Genomic DNA, 25,823 nt, shown 5'->3' on the forward strand with positions numbered 1-25,823 from the left:
TGGAATATCTCCTAAAAAGTAACTTTCCTGTTGCTTGAAAACAACCAATGCTGGGATGGAACATTGCCATCATTTTCAAGGTCTGAAAAGGTGATACAAAGTATAACTCATAAGAGTGACTAATGGTAACTCACATTCTAATTAATGTCATATTTAATAAGGAAGAAGTGTTCATTTAACTCGTAAAACTATGATTATGTTTCCAGTTTCTCTTTTCAAAGCATACTTATAGTGTGGATATGTACATACATGTGTTAATGATAAATGTTAACTTAGATACACATACGTATTCATTCATTTACAAATATTTCTTCAGACCCTACTGACCTTGGTGCTGGGTATATATATATTCAAAAAACCAGATAATGAACATAGAGTCAGGTAGAGTTGGGCTATGAGTATCTAGATGAATGAAGAACATTGCACAGTTTTGGGACCTAGTTTTAAAATCCTTCAGATCATTTTAAATGCCTTCATTAACAGCAATCCAAAAATAAATTACATACACAGTTCAATAATATTATACAAAATTTATGGTATCTGTAAAAATAGTAAAAAAAGAGATTGAACATCTGATAGCATGTTACCTTTAAAACTCTTATGCTTAAATATACATTAAAAAGAGGAAGAGAAACATGGAAAACTTTACAAAGGGTTATCAGTATAATATAAAAGTTTTTTAAATGGTAGAACTATTGATGAAAATGAACAAAAAGTGAATGTATGAAGATCTAACTATTAGAATGCAACCCCTCTAGAACGATCCTCTATGCATTTGTGTATAGTTAATCATGTATTGCTGCATATTTCTTCAGAGATACTTCTGTGGTTACTGGAAAAAGCTTTGCCTGATAGATAATATTTTAGGTTAAATAGTTGGAGACTTTGATGCCCAACTTTCAAAAATGAGTAGAACAACTAGGTGAAAGAAGACTTAAACAAAACTATAAACCAACCAGACCAAATGGACATATTTAGAGCACTTTTTCCAATACATATTCTTCTTGAGTGCACATGGAACATTCTTTTACCAAAATCAGAAATGAAAGAGGGATATAACTCCTGAATTTACAGAAAAAAAATTAAAAGGAGATGCTATGAACAATCATATGACAAAATATTAGATAACCTAGATGAAACTGACAGATTCCAAGAAAAATACAAATAAAACTGACTCAAAAAAAACCAGAACTTGTAATAAACCTATAACAAGTAAAGATATTGAATTAGTTGTCAAAAACCTTCTCACAAAGAAAGGCTTACACTCAGATGGCTTCAAGGCTGAATTCTTCCAATCCTTTAAAGAATAAACACCAACTCATCATAAACTCTTTCAAAAATAAAGAGGAGGGAGCTGTTTTTGACTCATTGTATCAGGTCAAAATTACCAAGATACAAAAATCAAATAAAAACATCAGGAAGAACAAAGAAAACTATAATACCCTTAGGAATATCGGTGTAAAATACCTCCATAATAGCAAACCAAGTCCAGCCACAGATAAAAAGGATTGCATGATAGGGCATAGTGAGATTTATGACAAGAAAGAAGGTTGCTTGAACATGTAAAAATCAGACAATAGGATGCACCATAGTAAGAGAATAAAGAACAAAATCATACGACCATCTCAATATATGCAGAAAAAGCATTCGATAAAACCCACACACTTTTATGAGGAAAAAAATAAATCAACTAGGAATATCAGGAAACTTCCTCAAACTGATGAAGGGAAAGTGCAAAAAAAGAAAAAAAGAAAAAAAAAAAAAACAGATAACATCATACTCAATGGTGAGAAAATTATCACCCCTCATAAGATGAAGAAAAAGACAAGAATGTCCATTGTCACCAACGCTATTCAACGTTGTACTTGTGGTTCTACCTGGAGCAATTGGAAAGATAAAAGAAATAATAGGTATCCAAATTTAAAAGAAAGAAGTAAAACTATATTATGCAGAGGACATAATCTTATATATAAAAATCCTAAGGAATCTACAAAAAACTATTTGAACTAAGAATACAGTTCAAGAAGATGGCAGAATACATGACCAATACACAAAAACTGTTCATGTTTGTCTATACAACAATTCAGAATTAAAAAATGAAATAAAAACAATTTAATTTATAATAACATCAAAAATAACAAATATTTACAAGTAAATTTAACAAAAGAGTGCAAGATTTGTACAGCAAAAACTACGAAGCATCATTGAAAGGAATTAAGTATGTGGAAAGACATATCATGTTCACGAATTGGAGTACTTAATATTATTAATGAAATTCCTATCAAAATACCAGATGACATTTTTGCAGAAATTGATACACTGATCCTAAAAATCATATAAAAATTCAGGGGCCTAAAATATCCAAAATAATCATGTAAAAAAAATGTTGGAGAACTCACATGACCCAATTTCAAAACTTACTTAAAATCTATAGTAATTCAGATATTGTGGTATTGGCATAGTATAGAAATTTATCAATAGAATAGAATTTAGAATACAGAAATAAACTCTTAAATTTATGGCTAATTGATGATGATTGGTGCCAAGATAATTCAATGAGAAAGAATAGTTTTTTCAATAAATAATACTGGGACAAATGGATATTCACATGTGAAAGAATGAGTTGGACCCGTAGTACATTATACCATACGTAAAAATTAACTCAAAATGGATCATTGACCTAATGTAAAACCTAAAACTATAAAGCTCTTTTTAAAAAGCGTAAATCTTTATTACCTTAGATGAGGTAATGATTTGTTAGGTATGACACCCAAAATATAAGCAATAAAACAAAAATAGATAAATTGGGTATCATCAAAATTAAAGACTTTAGTGGTTCCAAGAATACCAACAAAAAAGTGAAAAGACACCCACAGGATAGAAGAAAATTTCTTCCACAATATATCCAACAAAATGTAAAAGGAATCCCTACAACTCACCAGTAAAAAGAAAAAAAAAAACTCACTTAAAAATTAGCAAAGCATTTGAAAATATGTTTCTCCGAAGAAGAGACACTAATAGCCTAGAGGCACATGCAAAGATACCCTCCATTACTCATCAGGAAAATTCAAATTAAACCCACAATGAGGTACTACTTTATACTTACTGGGATGGCTATGGGCCAAAAAAAAAAAAAAAAAAAGTAAATGCTTGTGATGAGGAGGAGTAATTGGAACTCATACATTGGTAGTGGGAATGGAAAATGGTGAAGCAGTCATAAAAAACAACTTGACAGTTCTCAAAAAGTTAAACATAGATTTACCATATGACCCATAAATTTGGTATATTGTTTATCCTCAAAAGAATGAAAACATACATCTACACAAAAACCTGTACGCAAATGTTTATAGCAGTATTCATATTGTCAAAAAACATAAAGAAACAAATTTCCATGAATTGCAATGGATAAACAAAATGTAGTATATACATATAATAAAATATTATCCGTCCATACAAAGGAATGAAATACAAATACATGCAAGAACATGAAGGAATCTTACCAGATAGAAAAAGCCACATATTGCATGATTCCAATTAAATGAAACGTCAGAATAAGCAAATGAGCAGAGACAGAAAACGAATGAATAACTGCCAACACTGCAGGGAGCGCGGTTTGGGGAGTAACTCACAATGAGGGCTTCTTTTTTTGGCGGATGGAAATATTCTGAAAGTAGACAATTGTGAAAGTTTCACAAATCTGTGAACAGGCTAAAAAAACTGTACTGAACTATACACTGTAGAACCATGAATTTTCTGCTATGTGAATTATATCTCAATAGGGAGAAAAAACACAAAACGCAAGAAAAATATTAGAGATTGAAAACAAATTCTGCTCAATTCAATCAGGGGGACCTTGAGGAAGTTATGTCATTTCTCTAAATCTGTCCCTTACCTGGCAATGGTGATGTAACATTGGAGTAGTTGAGGGTGCCCTGAATAAACAGCACCGTCTAGTTTCTGGACAATCTGAGAAATAATCCAACAGTAAAGACGGAGAAAGTAAAAGCCCCAGAATACCGATAGAGGGTACCGTGGGAGGACATAACTGAACCAGGGTGCTGAAAGGGTTTGTAAACATATTATAAACATATCCCGTCACTCAGCAGGTTGACCCAGTCTGTCCAAGGCACCATAAACCAGAGCAGCTCTCCTCGGTGAGGGGCTTCCAAGACAAGGCTCCCAAGGGAAGGAAGAAGAAAACCGTGCTCTCTGCAGCCAGACTCACTCCGAGAAAAAGAGGAGGAACTAAAGAGACATTCTTCCCTATTAAAGAAGCTCTTTCATTTCCCAGGGGTAGAAGGAGGCACAGAATTAGTGTAACTTGATTTCTCTTCCCAGGAAGTAGAGAGATGCCTAAGATCACAGAGTCCTGACCAAGGGCCTTGAGACCAGAGGTGTCACAAGGCAATTGTGACAAGTAAATGAGCTCAGTCGGGAAAATCTTATTTTAGAGCCCGTCCAGTCACAGGCATTCAAAAACACTTTTAATTAAAAACCACTCTACATAATTAAGAGGCTAAAATGCATAAGGTACATATGCATTGAACTCTACTTAATATTATTAATAAAATGTATTTATTATTGGATTTGATTTTTAATTATTTTGTAAAGGAGCTTGATTTTTATGTGAGAGACTATATACTAGAAACGTTCGTGAATTATCTTATTCCATCTTCAAAGCCCTATTAAGGGCCTGGAGTTGTCTTAGTTTCCCAAGACCACAGATGACAAGTCAAGATTTTCATCCCAGCAGTCAGACCTGGGTCTTGACCACTACACCGTACTATCCTCTCCTACTGGTGGAAAAACATGATATCACGTTTCTGTGAGTAAAAAGAAGAATGCTATAAAAACAAAAGTTGGTGTCAAGCCCGGAAGTAATTCACTGATAAAATACATTTTGATTCACATGAAATTGATGGTTAGAATAGTTGCCCTTGCTGTTCATGTTATTTTATTATTGATATCACTGGAAAAAGAGAAGCGATTCAAATATTTGCTAAGGAAGAATTTCACTTCTCAAATATGGATATTAAACGTACCCAATATGTTCCACTCTACTTTTAGGATTATGTTATGAGCTTCCAAGTAAAGAGATGTTAAAATGTAAACAAAATAACTCATTTGGGATAAATATTAATTTATATGCCTGTAGTTTTGTTCGTTGGTTTGTTGTTTCTGCTTTAGTCAAAAAATAAAGCAAACCAAAGCACCCAATCTGACCAGCATAAGCTTGAATTTTTTTGGCATTATTGATAAAACGACAGGTTATAAACAGTTAAATAAATGACTCATTTGTTTTACATAATTAATTACATGGTTTAGTTATATCAAAGCTTCAATACTTTTAAGTTTTATATTGAAATTTGACTTGTTTTCATTTTAGTCTGCTATTACCTTTCTTCACAGCTAGAACTAAAAATTAAATAATAAAACAATAATAATTTAAGTTTTATTTAACTCTTTAAGAAAATGACAAGTAGACTTGGCTAGTTTAAGGATTACAACTAAGCACATTTGAAAATTTTCTTTTATAATTAATGATTGTGATATATTCTACCTGGTTATTTTCATTGTCATCAGAGTATCACAAATATGAACAGAAGAAAACATACATGATGAAATAAATAGGAATAATTTATGTTTTAATGCAGAAAAGTTTAGTTTCTATAAACTACCCTTTCAGAGCTTGTTTTTGTATAAGCAGGAAAAAATATGGATACTTGAATATTCCTCTACAAACAAATTCACAATTATTATAAAAAATAAGACTGTCTCTAAAGCTGATAAATGTGTGTATTGTTGAGAAAAAAAACAGAGCTTGTTGATTTAGTGTATTTAATATTACAATGGTGATTGATTTGGACAAATTTAATGAAACATTGGGAAGTTTTCTAGATGTAGTAAATCAGAGAATTGATAAATTAACAGGAAATATAAATGTGTCTCTCTGAAAAATCTGTATATCATTCAGAAAGAACCATTTCCTCGGAAACCCATTTTGTGGCAGTCTGTGGCTTAGACTTGGTGACTGGGAAGCATTTGGTCTCCTGTCTCTCCCCAGGCCTCAGGATTGCCTCAATTTTCTGCAAACTCTTGCTTTCAATCTGGGTCCTTTCACTAAAGGGAGCAAATGCTATTGTTCTGTGAAAATCTAAGTTTCACTAACTTAAACCAAGTGCATTTTTGAAAGGCTTGATAACCTGAATTTTAAATATATAATCTGGTCTCCCAACTGCTTGTGGAATTTCCTCAGCTTTAGAAAGGTGTGGAAGAAATTTTTTTAAAAAATCAAAGCAGCAGCAGAAAAAGCAAGTAGAGATTGAAATAGGAGTGTCTTCCTCTGCTCCAATCAGGAGCAAGCATTCTGCTGCATCTAGTTGCTCATTTGATTTCATTATTTGTCCAAGAAAGAATTGTGCATGTTCCTTTATATGAGAAGTATAAAATTAGAAAGAATTTAAAAAGTTGCTCCATGAGACCTTCTCCTGCAAGGAAGGAGCTTTTGACATGTATTTCCTCGATCCTTAGAAACAGAACTTTACAGGCACCTTAATGGGTCTATTCCTTTTTTGGAAGGTTCAAATTCTTGCTCTTTAAAGTGTGGTCCATGAGCCAGCAGCATCTTCATCACTTGGGAGCTCATGATACATGCAGAATCTGAGCCTCCACCCAGCTTCAGAACAGAATCTGCTCCGTGATTCAGTGATTCATGTGCACGTCAAGGTGAAGGTTTCATCTCTAAACGAAGGCAGATTCTATCTGTGTTATATTAAATGAGTTCTTTGGTAATCCAGCCATTAGCATCTTGGAATCCCATCACCATGAAAATGGGTTTAAAGCAAGGAAACAGTCCATGAAAAAACTGATGAAGACAAGACTCAAATGAAATGGCATTCTGGCAGAGGACTGTGCCGGGACTGTGTCAGGAGCCCGAAGAAGACAGGAATTCTGGTCTTACAAAAACTTCCAAGAGCCACAATGCAGGGGGCTCTTACCTGAGAGGAATACATTTTTTGATGTATTATATTGTTTTATTATAGAACAAGAAGCAATATCTCAGAAGGGTACAGGGCATAAATACAGCTGCATCTTGACTATCACAGAAGTGACAAAGGCATGCTAAGGTGGGGTCCCTCTGCACCCACATTCTGGTGAGGCTGTGTAAACTGGCTCACCCCTGGGAGGGGACATGGAGGACGAGATTTAGGAAGGGGTCAGGGAGAAGCTTAGGAAGATAGGAAAGGGAATTGCTCTGTTCACCTTTATATTTTAGCTTTCTACTTGTCCTGTTGTGTTTATTCAATAGATCTCTCCTTCCCCACCCTTTAGCCCTCATTCTAATGACTTCACCATGTACCACCCAGTGTGAATTATGATTGTCCATTTTTCTTTGTCAATTTTAACCCCAACTTCCTATTCCTTTGCACTGTAAGTTGATTTCTTTCTTTTACATTTTCCCAGAATGGTATTTTGCTAAAATTGTAAGAAAGGATGGAATGGTTCATTCTTTCTATTATCTCAGCATACATGTTGAATTTCTGTTGTGCTACCAACTCATATTTGTTGTTCTGCCAGCATTCTGTGTGGTAGATTGTGATTCAGTAAGGACATGGACATCACTTCCACTGTGCCCCTCTGTCAGTGACAATTGCCTATCTTTAAACATTTAATGAATTGGAAACTCCTGTGTTACTGGATTATCCCATATTCCATGTTTTCTAAGATGTCTTCTATGCAGTCAACATTCTTAAGGTCTCCATGTGTTATCTGACTTTCAAATTCATGTCTAAAAATGCACAGGTCAGATTTAACTCCAAAGGTCCTTCCAAGTGGGACATTCTGTATCTATAAGGGCAAATACTTTTAGGCATCCATTCTTGAAGCTTGCAACAACCATTTCCATACTTGACTGCTATTTTCTTTCCATTTTGTTCTTTCATTCCTTCTGACTGGGTGCCTCTTCTCTGTGTTGTCTTTTTCATCCTTAGATGCATCCAAGGGCCTCATTTACTGTTATTGCTGCTAATGAGACAGCTGCTGCTGACTATGCCCTTTGGTATCTGAACATGGAAATGCTCTCCCAGGCTTTTGTTGCTGAGAAGTTTTGATTTGTGCCAACCTGTGCTCCTCATTTTCTGTTTGATGGAGCCCTTGAGATAGAATCCACAGAAATTTTGAAGAATGCCTGAGTGGAGTAGTTCACTGAAAAATTGTGGGTTTTTAGTTTTTAGTGGTAATAATAACAAAAACAATTTTAGCAGCTGATATTTGGTTTGTGGTTACCAGGTGCTGGGACTTGCACACAGTGGTTTACATGGATAATTTCACCTAGTACCCGAAACACCACCTGGAAATATATCCTATTACTTGCTGTGACCATTTTAGACACACCTGTCTAGGGCCTGGAACGTCAGGAACTTGACAGATGTCACACACATTACTTTCACATTGTTTCAGTGAGGTGGTCATTTTTATTTGTAATTCTAAAGATTTTTGTATGGGTTTAAAGAGGAAATTGATGATCTGAGTCTCACTACTGTGGTCAGTCAGCTTTTGGTGTGGAACATGGTCAAGTGAATGGATAAGAGTTGGATATGATAAGTTGAGGAGATAGTCTGTAATCAGGAATAAACTTCCATACTACTGAGATGATGAGTATCAGGTTTCCTCTGTAATACAGTTTCCTGCCAAACTGCTTTTGGGCTAGAGCTGCGAGTCAAAATGGAACAGCATGAAGCCGTAATTGTCTGTCTACCAAGTTATCCGTGGAACCCTTTGACCTTACTCACTCTGAGTGTGTAAACTCCCTCCCTGAGTGTTACTGGTAAGGCCCTGTGGTGTGTTGCTATAGACAGATGCTCCAGAGCCACACTGTCCTGGTTCCGATACAGACCCTGACATTTACTGGTTCTGTGACCTTGAGCAATTCACTCAACTTCCTTGTGACATTTTTACTCAAGTGCAAAATGTAGGTGTTGTGTGTATAATAAAGGATTTGGCTGGGTTTTGTCCCTGCTTCCTTGGAGGGAGAGTTTATATCCTTGGACTTTCCCAAATGAGGGGAGTGTATTGTTATTTGTGAGCCACTTGAATCACACCTCAGTTTATGCTCATGAGATGAGATGGCTCAGGGTGGTGTTTGGTCATGCCAGAAAGGCCAACGATGTGATTAAAGGTTTGAGGCATTGAGGCAGCCCAACCTCCAAGAAGGGAAGGGGGCTGGAGCCTGAGTTCAAGCATGTGGCCAAAGATTGAATCAACCATGCCTACGCCATGAAGCCCCCATAACAACTCTGGACATCAGAGCCCACTGGAAGTTCCTGATTGGTGGACACATTAATGGGCTGGGGGCTTGACCTGTCCTGCTTCCTTGGGGAGAGGGCACAGGAGCTCTGCATTTGGGACCCTCTCAGACCTAGTCCTATGCATCTATTTGTCAGTCCTGATGTGTATCCTTTATGATCAAGCTGTAATAGTTAAGTGTAGCACTTTCCAGAGTTTGTAAGTCACTCTAGTAAATTATTAATATCAAACCCGAAGAGGGTTGTCGGTGCCCTAGAATTTGTAGCTAGTTGGTCAGAAATGTGGGTAGCCTGGGGACCCCCAAACTTGTGGCTGGCATCTGAAATGGGGGCAGTCTAGTTGAGGACAGTGCCCTTAACTGGGGGGCTCTCAGCGCAGTGGGTGATTAGCATCAGAATCGTACTACAGTACATCAGGTTTGGGTGATGTAATAATGATAACTGTATGGGAGGGTTGTTCTTGATAACCTAGTCAATATTTATAAATCTCTCGGAACAATACCTGCCTCATCATAAGCACTACTTCAGTGCTTGAGAAGTGACAAAGAAGGTGCTCTTCATTTATCTGTGAACTATCAGCAAAATCATCTAAAGAAGAAAGACCTCTGTCTAAAAGCTGAGGCAGAACCAGTGGTAGGCCCTTCAGTTGGTGCTTTTAAATTGATTAGAACCATATGGAGAAAAATCTTATTTTTTAAGCAGCTGGAAAGAAAATACGGTGTCAGGAAAGATCAGCTTTAGTTGGGTGAATCCTCTGAGTGGGTAACTTGGGGCTGGGTCTCCAGAGTTTCTGAGTCACCTGTCACTGGGGATGGAGAGAAGATGCTGCTCTGTGAGGGATGTGGAAAGATCAGGATGAGGCAAAGTGATCCGGGCTGAGGCTGCCTGGAGTGGATCACAGGGTGGCTTCAGCCAAGTGGCTATTGTGGAAGAGAAATGCCACACGGAGATTTTGCATGAAACATTATGTTATGCTCTGTGACCTTCTTGACCTTAGTAAAAACATAAGACTCACAATAGGCTTAGAACAGATTTTGTGGAAGGTCTTAAAAGTGTCACATTTTAGGAAACACACTTGACTTGCACTTATTCAAAAAACAGCCTACTTGTGGCTATGTAAGGGTTTCTTTGAGGTCCTTGTCCCTCAATTGGAAATACATATGATTTGCATATCCGTAGCAATGTTAATATTCATTTCCATCATTCTTCATTTAAACTCCATGACTTAAGATGGATAGACATAATTATCCACATTTTATTTTTGGAGAAACAGAATCCCCGGTGTGGGGGAGACCTAAAGGCATAGCTAGCAAGGGGCAGCTGCACTCAGAACCCAAGCTTGAGGGCTCTGTTCATGTTCTCCAACCTAGGGAGGGAGTGGAATGGGCTCAGGAAGATTGCCTTGGCATCTCCCTAGCCTCATGGTGCACAAAATCTTGCCCTGTAGATTTAGAAAAAAATTACATGTGAGGGAGAAAGTCTTTAACTCTTGCCTAAACACTACGCCTGAGGACATTCTTTATGGAAATGTTTCCTTGTAATTTGTACAAGGACTCTTGGATAAGCAATACTGAGAAATGCATTATTACTCTATCTCCCTTGGGTACAATTGCACTGCAGCACTCATTTCCTTGCCACTTGTTAAACCCTGGCATCTCTCGTTATTCCTGCATGGAAGTTGTTCTTCTAAATTTACTACTGACCTTGAATGACCTGAGCATGTTCAAAACCAGCACAGCTTGAGTCACCATTTGCAGTAAAATCGTATCACCTGACACAAAGCCCAGGTAGACTCTCACCCTACAGTCTGTGGAGTCATTCGGAAGCTTGTGTGCTGCAGGTGTATTTGTCAGGGAAGCTGTGGCTGGTGGTGGGCAGCCTAAATTTTATGAGCATGTCGCCCAAAGGGATTTATGAAAATAAGCATAGTGATACAAACATACAAAGCACTTCCATCATGTTTGTATATTGGATTTTATTACTACTGTCTAATAAATGAATTGCTAGTGATCCGAAGCAAGCAACATTAATATTAGCTTCATGTAATACAAGTCCATTTCAAAATTATTCATGCGTATCCTTAGAAAGGGAAATTGTGTTTTATTTAGAGATGTTTTTCCTCCTTCAAGCAGGAGTGAGATTTGGAGTGAAGGCTTCATTTAAAGAAAGCAATTTCAGTTATACCTTCAAACTCCAGTGATTAGCCAAAACACCAGGCTTCGCAGTTGGGCCTTGGGATGCTCAATAAGTCCATTGCTGTTTGTCTTGGCCCACCTGGTTCTCTTAGGTTAATGCAAAGAAACACCATATAAGGTGTTTCTAATTGCGAATTGTTCTCAAAGTTTAATCAATTAATGTTGATCTGAAGTGATCAATTTCAGAGAACAGAGATTGAAATGATTAACCAAATATCAAACTTCTATATTGGCACAGTGGTAATCAGCATGAGATCTGAAGCCCAGAAGAAAGGCAGGTGGTGCACCGGCCACTACTTATATCAGACGTTGATAATAAAAGCATGAGGATTTGGTGCACTGTGGTCTTGGCATGTTCTCCTGCTTGGGTAACTGAGGCCTGACAAGCCTGCCACAATCACTATTGCAAGATCTAAAGGAATCCAATTTCTGTTCCTTGCCTCTGCTATTATGTAGGTTTGGGGAATGCTGGACCCAGTGCAGTGCTGATGACTTTCAGCTTAACCCAGACCCCTAAAATGACATCAAATAAATGGTTTTATAGTCATTTCTCCACCACAGAGCCCTTTTAATTCCTCAGTATAGAGCTGAAGTTGTAAGTTCTCTCTTCTACAAAGTGGGAGTTGGCCAGCAGTGAGCACACGTAGGCAGAAGCCCTTCAAAATGGTATCATCATTGTAAACTACACTCAGCCATGTTTTAGTGTTGAGGTCCAGCACTGCTTGGTAGAATGCACAGGAGAGAGTGCACTGGAGATTGTTATGTCATCTTCTCTGTTGTTCAGAATCTTTTATTCAGGACCCAAACTTGCAAATGCCACTCAGAAAAGCAGAGCCCTATAGTTAATAGGGGCCATCAGCCAAGCAGAATTCCACAGTTTCTTGGACCAGCTCAGCTAAAAGAGAACACTCTGCCTAGTTTGATTGCCTTTCCTTGGAAATCATGTTCAAACACTTCTTTTTCATTGTGTGGCTATCATACTTGTGAATCCCACATTATCCAATTTCTCCTTTATCTTTATTAAGAAGACCACCATTGTAGTCGCTACAGGAAAGTGACCCATTAAACATACTCAGTGGCCCAGACTCTCTGAAGTAGGGATTGACCATATGCTACTGTCTCAGTCCGTTTGGCTGCTATAAGAAAATACCATAAACTGGGTGGCTTGTAAACAAACATTTATTGCTCACAGTTTTGGGGGCTGGTAAGTCCATGACCAAGGCACTGGCAGATTTGGTGTCCAGCAAGGGCCCCTTCTTCATGGATGGTGACTTCACCTGTGTCTTCATGTGCTGGAAGGGCAAGGTAGCCCTCTGGGGCCTCTTTTATAAGGGACTAAATCTCATTCTTGAAAGCTCTACCCTTATGACCTAATCACCTCCCAAAAGCCCTAGTTCCAATCCTATCACTGTGGAGATTAGGTTCCAACATGTGAGTTTTTGTGAGCACACAAACTTTCAGATCATACCAGCTACTGTCCTGACCACAGAAATCTTTGCAGAAGTCCCACTGGTATAGAGTTGCCAGTTAAAATGCAGGACACCCAGCAAATTTGAATTTGCAACAAAAAACAATTACTTAGTATGAGTATGTGCTTAAAGATTTCATTTTGGCTTGCTAAGTCCAGCAAGTCTAACAAGATAGGGCTTTTAGAGAAGTTGTTCTTTTGCTTTAAAAAGACAGATGTATCCAGTAAGCATTGTTTTGTGAGTTGTTCTATTACCTTCTTGTCTGGTTCCCAAAGGTGTTGCCTGAAGATGCCAAGTGATCTTGCAAGCAAAGGATGAAAGCAACTTTCTGAGAATGACAGAATAGGAAACTAGAACAAATCAAAATCCCAGAAGACAAAGACCTTGTTAACAAGGTTACCATTCCTGGACTGCATGTTTCTGACTTCTTGTTATGTGAGAAACATACATATATCATAATTATTAATAATGCCTTCTTTCAGTTTAAAAGTCCCAGTTGACAACTTATATTCTACTTTTGTGGAATCAGAGAACTCTGACATAAAATTTTTTGTGTGGTTTCATTTCACATTAATATATTAAAGAATATTAGTGAATAGTTATTTCAGCAATATTAATTCATATTTGTATATTGCCTTTTAGATTACACATGACTTTTACATCTAATACTTCATTTGATATATACAAAGCTCTTTCACTTAGTAATAAATCTGCAAGTTATCAAACCTGTTTACTAATCAATATCATGGCTGCATTGCCAAAATTCTTAAGAATGTAGTTACCAAGTTTTGATAAACCTGTCAATCAGTTCCCTAGGAATTTCCACTTAGAAAGCAATTCTATAGTTCAGCAGTGCACAGAGAGAAATGCCATGGTTGATGAGGACAGAATGATACATTTAGGGACTCTTTCCTGGCAAACGTAACTCTTGAGACTTTCAGAAACTCCCTTTATATGCATGAAGCTACTAGATCAAACTTAAAGACTTTTTTCCCCTTAACTGAACCATTTTTAAAATCTCTTTGCAGATATCTGTTGAGAGCTGTTGAAATGAATATAAGATGTCTTATAAACAATATAAACTCCAATCCAGCCATGTGACACACTGAAAGTTTTATTTGCTTTTTAGACACAAGTAGTATTTTAGCACAATGGTTTTTAAATTATATAAAAAAAAATCTTACAAAAACTCAAGTAATTTTTGGAAGGCCCAAATACATAGCAATAATTCAAATCTCTCTAGGAACTGTTTCATTTAACATTAATCTTTGGATCATTGTTTTATAGAAGCAAAAAACCTCCAAAAGATTAATTGAATTTCCTCTAGGAAATAATTCATGTAGCTATGTTTTCTAGGATTAACATTGAGAACTATCTATTCAGTCCATTACTTTAAATACCAAAATAACTGAGTCATATTCCCTATCTTCACATTTGTTTCTATTAGATTTTATTTGTTATCATTGTGTCAGCCTAATATATTTCAATATAGTCAATTTTATTTCATCTCCATGATTTTCTAAAATCGCTTTAGTTATAATGGGCAATAATTGTGCCTTTCATAGTTTCAATTTATTAGATTCCTTTTCCATTTTCAGATATAAATTCCTATTTCCTACAGACACACTTGCTCTGCATGAAATGACTTTTATGTTTATCAAAATAAGTAAATCTGGAATAAATCCATTAGAGTTCAGAAATTGCTTGTCTGCTGGTATATTCCCATCTAATTTTTCTCACAGTCAGAGTTAAATCTGCCTCTCCTGTATTAACCTGAACTACTCTTGGATGATGCCTACATATTTCTTTTAAAAAAAATGTTTACAGAGTCTGCACTACCAAAAGCCTTCTTTTTAGAAAATATATGATTTCAATCTTATTTTTTCTGTTTTTCACTGATAAAGTTCTATTACTCATAATTTCTTTTGTATAATCAAAATAAGGCTTGCTTATTGAAGAAAATTTGGAAAGTGCAGAAAAACATAGAAGCATGAAAAAAATCACTCATTAGCCTCCAAGAAAAATTGCACCAGAGAAGTTACACAGGAAAGAAAGACTTTAATAAAGATCATTCCAATAGGGGAGAGAGATTGAACTCAACCTTACTGAACAAAAAATGGGAGCGTTTCTAAGTGCTGGAGTGAACTGTGGAAAAGTTCTGTAGGACATCAGGGAGGAAATTGGACAAGGAAATTAAGCCCTATGTGTTTGCTGATTGCACCCTTACCAAAGGTAGGCTGGTATCCTCCATGGAAACTGGGAGATATGGGGCTATCTCCTTCCAAGTTTACATTTCAAAAGCATGACTCCCAGCTCCTTGAGAAAGACATCCCTGGGCTATAAAACTGACGAGAGAGGCTAGGAGAAGATGTGCATTGCAAAGGGGCGGAGAAAAAAATTACAATAGAAAGTTTTCTAAAGTCAGGACTCTAAGAAGGGGTTGGTCAGAGGCCTAGAATTAGGGAGAAGCCTGTCCAAAGTTCAGCTGAGCTGAGGGGAATGTTAAGGCCTTTTGGTGATTAGTCGAGGTTTTTGATGAAACTACTATTAACTTGGCATATTTCTTTTTCCTCCTTTATATGTTTCCTCTTCATTATTAAGTCTTATTCTATACACATAATCACATCTGATTCATAAAAATAATATTATAAATATGTGGCCATGCTCAATAAATATTTAATGAGTATCAAGATAAATACCAATGATTACTTTAAAAATTATTCCTTTTTTAAAAAATATTTTAATATATGTTTCCACAAATTCTACAAATGGGTGGTCAGTGAAAGTTAAATATATTGAAGTTAACTTGTATGAATGGTATTGTTAATCACAATGACTGTAGATAGAATGTTTGATTTTTATAGGAGGAATAGAAACATAAAGAAAAACTGTTCTACAAAAATTTAAAATATTATTGTATGCTATCAGCCTAGGTGTGTGTTTTACACTTCTTTTGTACAAAACATGTGCATGGCTAATTAATATGTTACCTTTCAAACCAATTGTATGATTTAGAGTCGTTTTTTTCTTTTATGAATAAGAATGTTATAGTTAGCAGTAGATGCTGTATTATATAAACTATGATATAATTGAGTGAATTCATGATTAATTTTTAAAGATACAGTTGAAAAATTATATGAACATAGATTATTTATTTGCATCATAAAAATGTAGGACTTGATATACACTTAGACATTACCTACTTGACTTCTTGCATTTTACAAAGATGAAGCTATGACCCAGATATTTGAAAGGCCTTAGAAGGTCAGGTGGTAGCCAACTTGAGGTAAAATCTGATTTGGAATAATGTCTTGGCAATCCTATACCAATCTTCTTTCCAATTGTAACTCTAATGGAGCCTGCTATTGATAATGCAATTAGATTTCAGATAGAGTATTTTAGCTGTTTTACTAAACTCATTATTTCTTTCTTTTAGAAATCCTTTATAATTGGTGATTTTATGTATTTCATGAACTATGTTCCTAATTTCTACCTTAAAAAAAACTGATTACTGCTTTATTAAGCACTTTATACTTAAAAGATTTGGTATATGCAAACTCTCTCCTTAGTTTTTTAAAACTTTCTGACAAAGCAGAAAAAAGAGAGTATATAGGGAGGAAAATAAGAAAGGAAAATATTTTTATGGTGTGGGAGTGGACTTTTAGACATAGGCATTGTGATCTGGTGGTTAAGCACACAGACCCTGGAGCTTAAACATGACAGATCCAAACCCCAGCTCCAGTGGTGCTTCTACGTATCCATAGCAAGTTTTTCCCTTCTCTGGCCCTCAGTTAACTCATCTACAAAACAGGAATAAAATGGTGCATATCTTGTAATGCTGTTGTTAAAATGAAAACATGAATACATGTGTAGTGCTTAGAACAGAGACTGTTACCTGCTAAATGTTGTATAATTATTAAAACATTTTGCTGGTGGTTAATGCAAATTATAGAAAATATAAGAAAATAAAAATTATTTAAAAATATTTGAAGGGCTTTCATGTTGAAGAAGCATAGAACATATTCTTAGGAACTCTATAAGTGATGAATGAAGTTACAGCTGACAGGCATTTTCCCAAAGTTGCTTGTAGAAGAAATAAGGCCTCTTCGAAAGTAATAGTAGCTTATCATTTGATGCTATTTGTCTTAATCCATTTTCTGTTGTTTGCAACAGAATGCCTGAAACTGGGTAATTTATAAGAAATGAAATTCATTTCGTACAGTTCTGGAGTCTGGGCAAAGGTTGAGGGTGTGAATCTGGTGGAGTCTCTGCAGAGTCCTGAGGCAGTACAGGACATCCCATGGTGAGGGGCTGAGTGTGCCAGCTCAGGTCTCTCTTCCATTTCTTGTAAAGCTACTGTCCCACTCCCATGATAACCCATTAATCCATTAACCCATTAATCCGTTAACGCATGAATGGATCATTCCATTCAGGAGGGAGGAGCCCTCTTGACACAGTCACCTCCCAAAGGCCCCATCTCTCAACACTGACACCTTGGGGATTAAATTTCGTCATGAGTTTTGGAGGGGACATGGATTCAAGCCACAGCAGTATTCAAGCAGATCTGGATATGAATTTTTATAAGCATTATAAGCTTTGTATAGTAATCTTTTTAAATTAATAACTATACTCCTGAGGACAGTTTGCCATCTCTGAACATCGCCATGCTGTTGCTCACTTTGTTAGATTGCAAGGCATATGCAGGTAGTTAAATAGACAAGTAAGTAGTCCATGGAAACCACAGCACTCACTCCAAAAGGGAGGGGGACTGACATATTTGTTCCTCAATATAATGTTTGCTGCATGCTCAAAAGATACTTGATACTTGGCCGGCTTTCTCTTCTGTAAGACAACTCTCTCTAGTGTTAGGCATCTGTTAAGGTCCAACTGTGCTGCCCTCCTTCCTACCTCCTCCTCCTCATCACATGGGCAGGACAGAAAGGAGAACTGGTACAGACATAAAGCTCTGTGTTTGCCATGAATAATAAAGTCCTTTATCTCTGATCCAGGAGTTTCTTTTCTTCTGCAACTAACCATGAAATAGTAACAAGCTAAACTGTTTGCTTATAAATAGGGTAAAATCCAGAAGTGTCACAGTTCTGGGCACATTAAATAACAACAGCTAATTGTATTCTCTGTTGTGACCATAGTCATGGTGCCCATAGTCTGTGGGAATTATGTTAGTAATCCTTCACCACCGTCCTGTTACATATTGGTTTTACGTAATGTCTATATAACTTGCCCAAAGTGGTAGAATAGGCATAAAACTTTGTTGTTTTTCTGTCTTGAAAACGTATGCATATTACAGCTGTACTACACCATGGTACCTCTCATTAATATATGTTCCTTTGTTCCTTTGCCTACCTACATATACCTTGATCAACTAACACACTATAAAATGTCATCATCCAGGGTTCAAAGGAAGACTGATCTCACATTTATGTAAACTTGTTCCTTAGCTATTCCTGCCTTTCTGTCAGGTCTGGTCCTATGTGCCCATTTGCTAGTCTCTTTTCATTCCTGCTTTCCTTGATTCTATAGTACAGTTGGAAGGCAGGGCATAGAGAAGGGATGTAAAACAATAAGACTTTGTGGTTCCTGAAAGAAGCCTTTCAAATTACTTTCTTCCTCCTCTATCAAGGTTAGTATGCAAAATTATGTGCATTTCTATATATTAACAATCAATAATTGGAAATTGAAATTTAAAAATAGATTCATAAGAGCATAAAACTGGAAAACATCTAATAATTATTTGGAATATTTTAATTCTAGAAGCTACAAAGTACTGATAAGAGAAATTGACACGGATTAAAATAAAGATACTGTCCTTATGAATGACAAAATTTGCCATTGTTAGCATTTTAATTCTCCCCACATTTATTTATCAATTGACTACAATGCTAACCACAATCCGAAGAGGCATTCTTATAAGAAATGACAAATAGATTATAAGCTTTATATGAAAATGCTAAGGATCTCTAATTGCCAAAAAAAAATTTTAAAAAGAAAACAAGATAAGATGACTCATATGAGCTGATTTCAAGGCTTTCAGAGGATGTCTAATTAATATGTTACCTTTCAAACCAATTGTATGATTTAGAGTCGTTTTTTTCTTTTATGAATAAGAATGTTATAGTTAGCAGTAGATGCTGTATTATATAAACTATGATATAATTGAGTGAATTCATGATTAATTTTTAAAGATACAGTTGAAAAATTATATGAACATAGATTATTTATTTGCATCATAAAAATGTAGGACTTGATATACACTTAGACATTACCTACTTGACTTCTTGCATTTTACAAAGATGAAGCTATGACCCAGATATTTGAAAGGCCTTAGAAGGTCAGGTGGTAGCCAACTTGAGGTAAAATCTGATTTGGAATAATGTCTTGGCAATCCTATACCAATCTTCTTTCCAATTGTAACTCTAATGGAGCCTGCTATTGATAATGCAATTAGATTTCAGATAGAGTATTTTAGCTGTTTTACTAAACTCATTATTTCTTTCTTTTAGAAATCCTTTATAATTGGTGATTTTATGTATTTCATGAACTATGTTCCTAATTTCTACCTTAAAAAAAACTGATTACTGCTTTATTAAGCACTTTATACTTAAAAGATTTGGTATATGCAAACTCTCTCCTTAGTTTTTTAAAACTTTCTGACAAAGCAGAAAAAAGAGAGTATATAGGGAGGAAAATAAGAAAGGAAAATATTTTTATGGTGTGGGAGTGGACTTTTAGACATAGGCATTGTGATCTGGTGGTTAAGCACACAGACCCTGGAGCTTAAACATGACAGATCCAAACCCCAGCTCCAGTGGTGCTTCTACGTATCCATAGCAAGTTTTTCCCTTCTCTGGCCCTCAGTTAACTCATCTACAAAACAGGAATAAAATGGTGCATATCTTGTAATGCTGTTGTTAAAATGAAAACATGAATACATGTGTAGTGCTTAGAACAGAGACTGTTACCTGCTAAATGTTGTATAATTATTAAAACATTTTGCTGGTGGTTAATGCAAATTATAGAAAATATAAGAAAATAAAAATTATTTAAAAATATTTGAAGGGCTTTCATGTTGAAGAAGCATAGAACATATTCTTAGGAACTCTATAAGTGATGAATGAAGTTACAGCTGACAGGCATTTTCCCAAAGTTGCTTGTAGAAGAAATAAGGCCTCTTCGAAAGTAATAGTAGCTTATCATTTGATGCTATTTGTCTTAATCCATTTTCTGTTGTTTGCAACAGAATGCCTGAAACTGGGTAATTTATAAGAAATGAAATTCATTTCGTACAGTTCTGGAGTCTGGGCAAAGGTTGAGGGTGTGAATCTGGTGGAGTCTCTGCAGAGTCCTGAGGCAGTACAGGACATCCCATGGTGAGGGGCTGAGTGTGCCAGCTCAGGTCTCTCTTCCATTTCTTGTAAAGCTACTGTCCCACTCCCATGATAACCCATTAATCCATTAACCCATTAATCCGTTAACGCATGAATGGATCATTCCATTCAGGAGGGAGGAGCCCTCTTGACACAGTCACCTCCCAAAGGCCCCATCTCTCAACACTGACACCTTGGGGATTAAATTTCGTCATGAGTTTTGGAGGGGACATGGATTCAAGCCACAGCAGTATTCAAGCAGATCTGGATATGAATTTTTATAAGCATTATAAGCTTTGTATAGTAATCTTTTTAAATTAATAACTATACTCCTGAGGACAGTTTGCCATCTCTGAACATCGCCATGCTGTTGCTCACTTTGTTAGATTGCAAGGCATATGCAGGTAGTTAAATAGACAAGTAAGTAGTCCATGGAAACCACAGCACTCACTCCAAAAGGGAGGGGGACTGACATATTTGTTCCTCAATATAATGTTTGCTGCATGCTCAAAAGATACTTGATACTTGGCCGGCTTTCTCTTCTGTAAGACAACTCTCTCTAGTGTTAGGCATCTGTTAAGGTCCAACTGTGCTGCCCTCCTTCCTACCTCCTCCTCCTCATCACATGGGCAGGACAGAAAGGAGAACTGGTACAGACATAAAGCTCTGTGTTTGCCATGAATAATAAAGTCCTTTATCTCTGATCCAGGAGTTTCTTTTCTTCTGCAACTAACCATGAAATAGTAACAAGCTAAACTGTTTGCTTATAAATAGGGTAAAATCCAGAAGTGTCACAGTTCTGGGCACATTAAATAACAACAGCTAATTGTATTCTCTGTTGTGACCATAGTCATGGTGCCCATAGTCTGTGGGAATTATGTTAGTAATCCTTCACCACCGTCCTGTTACATATTGGTTTTACGTAATGTCTATATAACTTGCCCAAAGTGGTAGAATAGGCATAAAACTTTGTTGTTTTTCTGTCTTGAAAACGTATGCATATTACAGCTGTACTACACCATGGTACCTCTCATTAATATATGTTCCTTTGTTCCTTTGCCTACCTACATATACCTTGATCAACTAACACACTATAAAATGTCATCATCCAGGGTTCAAAGGAAGACTGATCTCACATTTATGTAAACTTGTTCCTTAGCTATTCCTGCCTTTCTGTCAGGTCTGGTCCTATGTGCCCATTTGCTAGTCTCTTTTCATTCCTGCTTTCCTTGATTCTATAGTACAGTTGGAAGGCAGGGCATAGAGAAGGGATGTAAAACAATAAGACTTTGTGGTTCCTGAAAGAAGCCTTTCAAATTACTTTCTTCCTCCTCTATCAAGGTTAGTATGCAAAATTATGTGCATTTCTATATATTAACAATCAATAATTGGAAATTGAAATTTAAAAATAGATTCATAAGAGCATAAAACTGGAAAACATCTAATAATTATTTGGAATATTTTAATTCTAGAAGCTACAAAGTACTGATAAGAGAAATTGACACGGATTAAAATAAAGATACTGTCCTTATGAATGACAAAATTTGCCATTGTTAGCATTTTAATTCTCCCCACATTTATTTATCAATTGACTACAATGCTAACCACAATCCGAAGAGGCATTCTTATAAGAAATGACAAATAGATTATAAGCTTTATATGAAAATGCTAAGGATCTCTAATTGCCAAAAAAAAATTTTAAAAAGAAAACAAGATAAGATGACTCATATGAGCTGATTTCAAGGCTTTCAGAGGAGGTACTTTAATCAAGAAAGTGTAGTATTGGTTTAAAAATGGACGATTATGTCAATGAAACACACTGAAAAGTTCCAAAATAGACCCACACATATATGGTCAATTGATTTTTAACAAAGATGTCCAGGTAATTGGCTGGGGAAAGATATTTCTTTTCAAAAATGATGCTGAAGCATTTGGACAACCATATGAGAAAATAATGAGCCTTGACTCAAATATAGCACCATATAAAAAAAAAGCCACTCACAATGAGTCCCAGACATAAATGTAAAGCATAAAACCATAAAATTTCCAGAATAAAATTTAGGAGAAATTTTTGTTGATCTTGGGTTAAAAAAAGAATTCTTAGATAAGACACAAGAAGCTCAAACTGTAAGAGAAAAAAACTTTTCTCTGAACCACTGTTATGAAAATGAAGGTACAGAGACAGAATGGGAGAAACTATTTGTCACACACATATCTCATGAAGGACTTGTATCCAGAGTATATAAACTCAATAATCTGACAACAAAGAACCCAATAAAAAAAATGGTCAAAAGATTTGAACTCACATTTTACCAAAGAGAAACATTGTGTAGAATTACGAAGACCCCAAATTGCCAAAGCCATTTTGAGAAAAAACAAAGCTGAAAGTATCACATCCTTGATTTCAAACCATATCACAAAACTATAATAATCAAACAGTATGGCACTGGCATATAAACAGACACACAGACGCATGGAACAGAATGCAGATCCCAGAAATAAACCCAAGCATATGTTATCGGCTAATCTTTGACAAGGTTACAAGATTACACGTTAGGGGAATGACAAGAATAAACAATGGGGAAAGGAAAGAAACTTTGATAAATGGTGCTTGGGAAACTAGATATCCATATGCAGAAGCATGGAATTGGACCCTTGTCTTATACCATGTAAAAAAATTAACTTGAAATGGATGAAAAACTTAAATGTAAGATCTGAAACCATAAAACTCCTAGAAGAAAACAGGGAAGAAGTTCCTTAACATTGGTCTTAGCAATGACTTTTTTTTTTTTTTTGATATGACACCAAAAGCATAGGCAACAGAAGAAGAAATAAACAAGTCAATTACATCAAACTAAAAGAATTGTGCACTGCAAAGGAAACAATCAACAAAATGAAAGGGCAACATGTGAAATCATAGGAAATAATTGCAAATATATTTATCACATATATGATATATCATAAATATCCAAAATATATAAGGAATTCACACAACTCAATGTCATAAAACAAATAACCTAATTTTTACAAATGGACAAAGGACCTGAATAGGTATTTTTCCAAAGAAGACATACTGATGGCCAACACGTGTATGAAACAGGTGCTCAACACCACTACTCATCAGAGAAATGCAAATGAAAACCACAGTAAGATACGATCTCATACCTGAAAGGATGACTGTTTTCAAAAATGCAAGAGATACCAAGTACTGATGAGGGTGTGGAGGAAAGGAAAGCCTTGTGCACTATTGGTGAGAATGTAAGTAGGTACAGCCATTACGGAAAACAGTATGGGGGGGTTCCTCAAAAAATTAAAAATAGAACTTCCATACTATCCAGCAATGTCGCTTCTAGGTATGTTGTTCAAAGGAAATGAAATCAGGATCTCGAAGAGATACCTACACTCCTGCATTCATTTCAGCATAACTCACAATAGCCAAGCTATGGGCACAATCTAAGTGTCCATCAGCAGATGGATGAAGAAAGAAATTGTAGTGCATATCTACAATGGGATATTTTCCAGCTCAGAAAAGAAGGAACTCCCATCATTGGCAGCAGCATGGATGAACCTGGAAGACATTATGCTGAGTGAAATAAGCCAGACACAGAAAGACAAGTACCACGTGATCTCACTTATGCGTGGAATCTTAAAAAGTCAAATTCATAGAAGCAGAGAGTAGAAGGGTGGTTGTTAGGAACTAGAGGGTGGAGGAAAAGGAGCCCAAACTTTCAGTTGTTAGATGCACAAGTTCTGGAGATACAATGTGTAGCATTTGTGGTGATGGATGTGTTAACTAATATAACCTTTACTCAGTGTACATCAAATTACCACATTGTACACCTTAAATATATTTAGTTTTTCTTGACAATTAAGTATTTTAAATAAAAAAATGAAATTCAAATTAAAACCACAGTGTGAGAAGACACTAACACACCTAATAATAATTGACTCCAAAGGGCAAAAGGGACTTTTGGAGGTGAAAGTAATTCTACATATTGCTGGTTATTTTGGTTAGACAACTATAAATCTCATTGAACTAAACAACAAAGGGTGAATTTTACTGTATATAAATTAGATCTCAATAAACCTGAAGTTTAAATAAAATAGGCCAAAAAAAGTGCATTTAGCTTTATTTAGAATCACAGCTCTTATTGTGGACTACGTGAAATAATTATGTTTACATATATTGCACTTGATTAAATATGCATGCATTTCTGCTTGTATGGTAACATTTAGGGAGATACATTTTTAAATTTTAATAAAATATCACAATTACAAATTTAACACTTATTTTGTATTTATTATTTTATGAACATTACAAAATAATGGCTTTATTTTGGCAATGAAGTCTATAGAAGAACAAACAATGAAATAGCTTTTGTTTTATTTTTTGGCCTAGCTTGAACTGCACTGAAGTAACATAATTTATTCTGCTTGTAACACTGCAATCTTTAAACATATCTTTTTTCTAGTTCTCAAATCATTATTTCATTGCAAACTTGAAATGTTGCCCATGATTCTATATTTTAAATCCCAAATGAATAATATTTTAACAATCATACAATTACACCTTTCTTCACTTGTTTGCAGTCCATTTTCACATTTAAATATCTTGCCTTGTTCAGTATGCATTTCGACCTTAGCTTTCAAATTGCTTATTGATTTGTCTATTACAGTCAGATATACCATTCATAAACATTTTCTTCTGGAGTTCAAGTAAACATGTTTTTTTCTTTTAAAAATGAAAATGAATGAAATTTGGCATTAATAAAAATGTTTACAGAACTCCCATTAATATTTTTTCCTACAGTTTATAAAAAGTATTTCTTATCCGAATAAAATAAGCATCTATAGTCCAGCTATCCTGTAGTGGTAATTTTTGATTGATACAATGTTAGAAAAAGAATAATTATAGTATTGATTTTTTTTTTCCTGTAGCAGTCCCCTGGTGTTACCAATTGCCAAACAAGACAGTTTGTTGGAAAAAGACATCATGTTCAAAGATGCAACAAAAGGTCTATGTAAACAGCAGTCTCAGGACAGCACCCCTGAAAACACAACAATGAGTGGCTCCACCAAACCTGAGCAGGTAATCGCACCCTCACTGCATGGCTACTGGTATCTTTTCATGTAAAATAATGTTTTAAAATCCAACATATTTTATAAACAAATATCCACTCACTGCCATTCCAAGAAAAAATAATGAATGCATAGATTAATATTTTGGTTGCGGTTTCCATGAATAAGTAGGGAATTATACCAATTATTAACAAACGTAATTGTTCTTGTGCTTTACAACTATTTGAATTTTACAGTTTTGGTCTAATACACCAAGAATGTAAGCTCGGCCAGTGTGTTACTTCCTCAGTATTTCCAGTTGAGTCATTTGTCACTATTTTGGTTATTATACAGTGTGTGTGTTTTGGTTTCCTTCAACTATCCAAGTATTTTACAAGCAAGAAGGGAAAA

At 35.7% G+C, this 25,823-nt stretch overlaps 1 protein-coding gene across 1 annotated transcript in view; it reads left to right on the forward strand.

The window, feature by feature from the left end:
* The window catches only part of MYO16 (myosin XVI), a 542,291-nt gene that overhangs the window by 163,441 nt on the left and 353,027 nt on the right, over positions 1–25,823 (forward strand). Inside the window, exons 8-9 of the mRNA XM_012637927.1 lie at positions 8,513–8,576; positions 25,293–25,443. Coding sequence (XP_012493381.1) covers positions 8,513–8,576; positions 25,293–25,443 — 215 coding nt within the window. The remainder of the gene's footprint in view (positions 1–8,512; positions 8,577–25,292; positions 25,444–25,823) is intronic.

The sequence above is a fragment of the Propithecus coquereli genome, unplaced genomic scaffold, assembly GCF_000956105.1.
Source record: "Propithecus coquereli isolate 6110/MARCELLA unplaced genomic scaffold, Pcoq_1.0 Scaffold125, whole genome shotgun sequence".
Taxonomy (NCBI): domain Eukaryota; kingdom Metazoa; phylum Chordata; class Mammalia; order Primates; family Indriidae; genus Propithecus; species Propithecus coquereli.